The sequence below is a fragment of the Corapipo altera genome, unplaced genomic scaffold, assembly GCF_003945725.1.
Source record: "Corapipo altera isolate COAL_440 unplaced genomic scaffold, ASM394572v1 113, whole genome shotgun sequence".
NCBI classification, from domain to species: domain Eukaryota; kingdom Metazoa; phylum Chordata; class Aves; order Passeriformes; family Pipridae; genus Corapipo; species Corapipo altera.
Window position 1 is genome coordinate 7,193,072 of NW_020884895.1, and position 6,011 is coordinate 7,199,082.

General features: G+C 44.4%; 1 protein-coding gene across 1 annotated transcript in view; it reads left to right on the forward strand.

Annotated features, from left to right (window-relative positions):
- The first annotated feature begins 143 nt into the window (after nt 1-143).
- NCEH1 (neutral cholesterol ester hydrolase 1) overlaps nt 144-6,011 on the forward strand; it is a 19,941-nt gene continuing 14,073 nt past the window's right edge. The window contains exon 1 of the mRNA XM_027647291.1: nt 144-299. Coding sequence (XP_027503092.1) covers nt 162-299 — 138 coding nt within the window. The 5' untranslated portion in view covers nt 144-161. The remainder of the gene's footprint in view (nt 300-6,011) is intronic.

Consider the following 6,011-nt stretch of genomic DNA (forward strand, 5'->3'; position numbering starts at 1 on the left):
GGGCGGCGGGGCTCGGCCCGGGCCGGGCACTCGGCCCACGGGCCGAGAGGAAGCGCCAGCACTTCCTCCGGGAGAGGCCGGACCGGGGGAGGCCGGGCCGGGGGCGGTGCGCGCCCCGCGGGAGCCGCGGCGAGGCGGCCGCACACGGCGCGGCGGGGGCGATGCGGGCCGCCTGGGTGCTGCTGCCGGCGCTGGCCGCGCTCTCCGCCTACTACGTGTACCTGCCGCTGCCCGGCGCCGTGTCCGACCCCTGGAAGCTGATGATGCTGGATGCCACCTTCCGGGCGGCGCAGCAGATGGTAAGGCGGCCCCGGCACCCGCGGCTCTGGAGGGGCGGGCGGACACCCCCACCACGGGGGGAAGCGCGGCCGCGGTGGCGGTGCCCGCCCGGGGCATCCGCGCAGCGGGAGCGGCCCCGCACCCGCACAGCCCTCCCGGCCGTGCCCTGTGTGGCTGGAGCCGGGTCCCCGGCATCGCTGACATCGCTGGGGCCGGTCCCGCTGCACCGGAGGAGAAGCGGTGTCGGGTCCCGCTGTGCCGCCCTGGCTGCCGCGGTGAGACCGGGCTGATCAGCCGCGGGTGTCGTCCCGGTCGGTCCGAGCACTGACGGTGCCATCGCTGCCCCAGGGCTCGCCAAGGCTCGGTCTGGTGCCCAACTTGCCGGCTCTTGGTCAGAAAAAAAAAGAATTGGTGGGGTTTAATCTGATGCATTACGCGTGCCTTAGGGAAAGATCACATATAAAGCTCTTTCAAATATTAAGCTGCCTTGATTTGGTGTCTTGTTACTAAACAAAACTCTCTGAATGCTTGATTTTTTTTTATTTTTTTTTTTGTCACAAGGCAGTTGTCACTTCATGATTTCTTCCTTATTTTCTGCCAGTGTTTTTATGCTGACATGAAATATCTGAGAGATGACAAAATTTCTGATAATGGCTTTAGCTGTGAACTTTGCTTTTTTCTAGCGTGATCTGATCTTTTACAGGGACTCATCAGTCATGGTCAGGACTGATGTAAGGCACTACGTATATGAAAGCTGAAAGTTGTTTTGTTTTTAATTCCCTAGCAGTATCTCAGTTTACTAAATTGGTTCTGAAATGTGCAAAAGCTTGTATTTCAAGCAGATGATGATCCCCTTCAGAAAGGGATTAAATGAGTTAATGGACAGAGGACTCATAAATAGACTAGGTGGGAATGTACCTGCTACGTTCTTTATACAATAACTGTGGATGGTAGGAAGCACGGGGAGAGTGGACTATGCAGTGTCCAAACTTGTATATTCTGCCTGAACAGCTTCTCTGGGTGCCACTGTTGGAGACGGTCTGGGACTAAATAGAACTCTCATCTGGTCCACTGGGACATCTTCTCCTGGTCCAGTTGTATTTCTGAATCAAAGTTTATCTCTAGGATGAAAGGATAAAACCTATTTGCTGTACAGGATAAAACCTGTGCACTTGTATACCCTCACCTATGTCTGATAGGAAAATTATGCAGACATGGCCTACAGTAGCTTAATTCTTCAGTAAAATCTATGGCTTGACATTCACCTGCTCCATGTTTTTAAGTCAAGTGGCTGAATTGCAAGCACTCAGCTTGCCCAGTTCATTGATAAGTACAGACAGAGGGGCCATGGTGCCTGCCCAGCATTCTGCCTGCAAAACACAGTGTCACAGTTTGTTCAGTAACACCTGAATCAAGACCAGAACCTCTGGCTGAAGGAGACCTATCTTTAGAAAATCATATGACTGTGACTATATATATGTATATTGCTGCTGCCTCAGGTACACATTCAGTTTGTTTAAGTGGAATGTTAGGCATAGATGCATTCTGGTGCCTTTAGCTTGGGAGCTGAAGGGTATCTCTTTTGGGCTATTGTAGAGGTCATAATTCCAAGAGGAGCTGGCAGGACAAAGCCTGGTGGGTGGCAGGTGGAGCAAGATGGCAGGCAGAGCTGGGGTGCCCACATTTGTCCCACTCTCTGGAGTGAGGAAGTCTTTGTTGGGGAAAGTGGTAATTTCTTATTTGTTTAAGTCTCTATTCTTAGAAATAAAAACTTCTGTAGTGAGAAAAATTACTAAACAAGTAACAGTTCCTGTAACATTGCTTACATATCAAAGGGACAAGTGAGTTTTACACAGAAGCATAAAGGAAGTGAGTTGTTAGAGGTGCCCGGATCACATATCAGGTGAGCATTTTGGGGCATTCGTTTCTGAAGAGAAAGAAGGTGCTTTCCGAGTGTTCAGAAGTCTTTCTAACACTGAGATAGCACAGTTGGGAATAAGTGGCTGTCATTAAGAAGGAACTGCGTGAACCGGAGGTAGGATTATAACAGTTAAGCTTGGGTGTTTACTTAAACAGCTTTTGTGTGTGTGTGTCTATAAAATAAAGTGTATGTCCTTTCACAGAGCTCAGCTTCCTCTTTCTCTAACAGCTATTGCAAGGTCAAATGGTTTAACATTTCTCTCGATGTGACTTGAACTTTCACCCACTTCTGAATGTATTTCCAGCATGCTGTTTGTTACTTTGCTTTGTAGGTTTGATAGCAGACAAATACCTTTCTAACTTTAAAATCTCAAAAATGTGGTGTTGTCCTTTTTTTCCCCCACAAACTTCCACTTGGTTCAAATACAGTTAATTGTCATTTGCTTATTTTGAAATAGGTTCGTGAAGACTCTGATGATTAAGTGTGATCGTTTCTTGTTAGGGATAATGTGTTTGCTCGGTGCATTATTAATCACTGTGAATAAAAGACAATAGGGCTGTCCCTGGCTTTCAGCATATTAATGGTAAGGTTTTCACTTGTGCATGTAGAGTTTTGTCCTAGTCAGCTACAAATTTTTTTATAAGCTTGGGACTGAGTCAGTGTCCTGGCTCAGCGTGAAACTTCAACAAATGTTCAAGTATAATCACATGGTTAAAAGAGTGCATAATGCTTATAGGGCAGTTTCTCTAAATAGGTTTCAAAACGTACTACAGAAGGGAACTGATACTAGTCTTAAACTGGGGGGAGCAGAGATAGGAAGAGAGCCTTATCTGAGGTCACAAAAGTTCCAGTGAAGGATACTGATCTGGGTTTTCACAGCCCTGCTCCTTTGCCCTCTTTAATGCCCTGTGCTGTCTCAGAATAAAAACAGAGGAATTGAAGCTTTAATAATATTAATGAATTGATGTGAAAATGCTAAACAAAGAATGAGAGTAATTTGCCCCTCACCTGTCTCAAAATAGGACATGGTAACATTTTTACAGAAACCTGTAGTATAACACAGTTTGACATCAGAAATTAAAAAATATGTACATACATAGGCATACAGATACATCAGAACTTGGCTTCACTGAAATTTGGAAACCCACATAAAATTAATTGCGGCATTGAGTCATACATTTAGCTATGGTTAAGAAGTGTCTAAAGCAACGTCTCATAATTCTGCTGTAACAGCAGTATTGATACAGGCATTTTTCACTTCTTCCCCTAATTACTCTCCCTTATAGGAGTAAAGAGAGCAGCATATGTTATTAGCCCTTTGAAGTAAGTTATTTCTGAATACCACTGTCAAGATACTTGCTATTCTGGTGCATGGCAAGGAAGAAAGTTGTGGGTTTTTTTTTTTTTTGGAATTGGGACAGCTGTTTGCAAAGGTTCAGAAGGATAAATGGATTGGCATAGAGGCCATAAATAGACATATATGGAAGAAGGTAGGCAGCTGTGCAGGGCAAAAAACTCCTCATCAGCCAAGTGTTTCCTTCAAGCTCCTCTGCCACTCACTCATTCTTGGGATAAAATCAATCATGGGACATCAACATTCAGGAGTAAAGAAAACAGTTCTTTCTAACATTTTAATATTTTTCTGTCCATATATTTCAGCATGTGTGACTTCTGGACAGATGTAAATAATAGCTATAGACAGCCAAGTAAGTTACTGATGTTTCTGGATGCAAGAACAGTTTTGCAATTGGTTTACTGGAAACCAGGTTGTTAGTTGTGACAAGCAACTGTGTCTCACAACACTGGCACCTGAGCAGAAACTGAACCACACTGAAAGTCTTGTATGCAGTAACAGATAACTATTTTTGCTATCTGGTGTAAGAGCAGATCCTTGTAGGTGAATAAGGATATGCACAAAACCTCACATTAAAAGGTAATCTAGATTTTGCTTCTAATTAATTAACTGAAAAAGAGTCTTGCTGGGTTTTTTTCAGTTTTAAAGGAAATTTATACAACTAAGAGCGCTTCTCTTTGAGGACTGTCTTTATCTAACAGTATTAAAAATACATGTTATATACTGGGCAACAATGTGCTTGAATTGAGAAATCATTTTGTAAAATCACCCTTAAACAGGGTGAACTGCCTGAAATGCACATAAAACAATATGTTCTGCACATTGCTAAATGGGGAAATGATCCTGTTTGTTTTTCACTAATCTCTGTTATTGATTACAGATATTGTAGTTGGCATTTTGGCCTCTAATGTTGATAGAAATATGTTTTGCAAAGCGATGCCAGAACTGACAATAGTGTCTGCATCTTTTAAGGTAGGAAGTTTAGACTTACATAGTTCAACCTCCCAGTTCCAGCATCATTACTCAGTTGAGTCATGAGGGAGATTTGGCTCAGTCACGAGTAGTGCTATATGTAAAAGAGCCTTAGCTGTTTGCCTAATTCCTGATCCTCCTGAGGTCAGTGCAGGACCTTGGGCCTGACCAGCTGCGAGGGCAGTGGAGAAAACAGCTGATGTGTTGGGCTCAGTTTTAGAGGCTTTTGTGCATTCTGAACACGACATGTCGCAATAATTCCATGGATAAAGGTCAGAGGCAGTGTTACATATGGAAGTCACATGAGGACAGAGAGAATCCCAATGTGCTGAGTAGTGTTAGAGGTTGCTAGACATTAGCAACAAAAACTTTTGGTTTACTTTTTTGCAAATGATGGAAATAGAGTACTAGTCCTTGAGGGACGTAAATGTAATAGCAGGGAGCATTTGGAATTCTTCATGAAATTACCAGCTGATGAGCTAATAGAAAAATCCAGTTCAGAGACAGATATTGGTGGTTAAAGGTGAAGTAATGGTGCTTCTCTAGAGCAGTACTTTGTTCATTCTGCCTGCTTTTCATCACAGCCCTGACTTCTTTCTTCATTTTTGAAAAAATTCTCCTACACCAACTAAATCTTTCAGTATCTGGTACCCCTCATCAAAGAATTTACCAGAAGGAATGTGGCAGTCTTGAACAGTTTGATCTCTAGTGAGTCTCTGGGCTGTCCTTACCTTAAAACCCCAGTTATGGGAGTGTCCTGGTGAAAGAGGAGTTTGGGCTGTAGGAGTTGCTTTGCCTGACCTGGTGGAGAGATGGGGAGCTTTACAGTGTGAGTGTAAATCACAGAGCTGTCAAGGCAGACATGGGTCACAGGGAGCCAACAGTACAAAAATGAAAACCTGCAATCAGAAATGAGCAATAGTCAGTCACTAGGGCTACTATAATATGTTGATAGAGGTTTTTTGCCAAACTGGCTCAAATACCTGCAAAATACTCACATTTGCCCTGCTACCTGCCCAGCCCTGTCTCCCAGAGTCCTGCTGCTCATCCAGCTCTGCCTCGCTTCCCAGCAGCTGAGCTGTCTTGGTGTGTGTCACCCCATTGCTCAGTCCAGCCCATAATGTGAAGTTCACCAGCTAAGTTTCCCCAGAACTAACTGTTTAGAAAACAAAAGTATTTTTTTCAGACAAATGCATAAAATCAGTCATTACATGGGAAAACTTGCAGCTGTGACCCAGAGAGAGCGATGTGCTGTGCCTGTAGCTGACAGAGCAGTTCTGGGCTAGTTGCCCACAGGCCTTTCATCTTTATACTATCTCCTCTTTTTTCTGTATTTTCTTAATTTCCCCCTTGTCCTTTTGATTTCTTTTCCTTTTCTCTAGCTTTTGGGTTGACAGCGTTGTCTTCTCTCCCTTTTCACCAGAGAACATCGACATTTTTCCCTTCCCTTCCCTTCCCTTCCCTTCCCTTCCCTTCCCTTCCCTT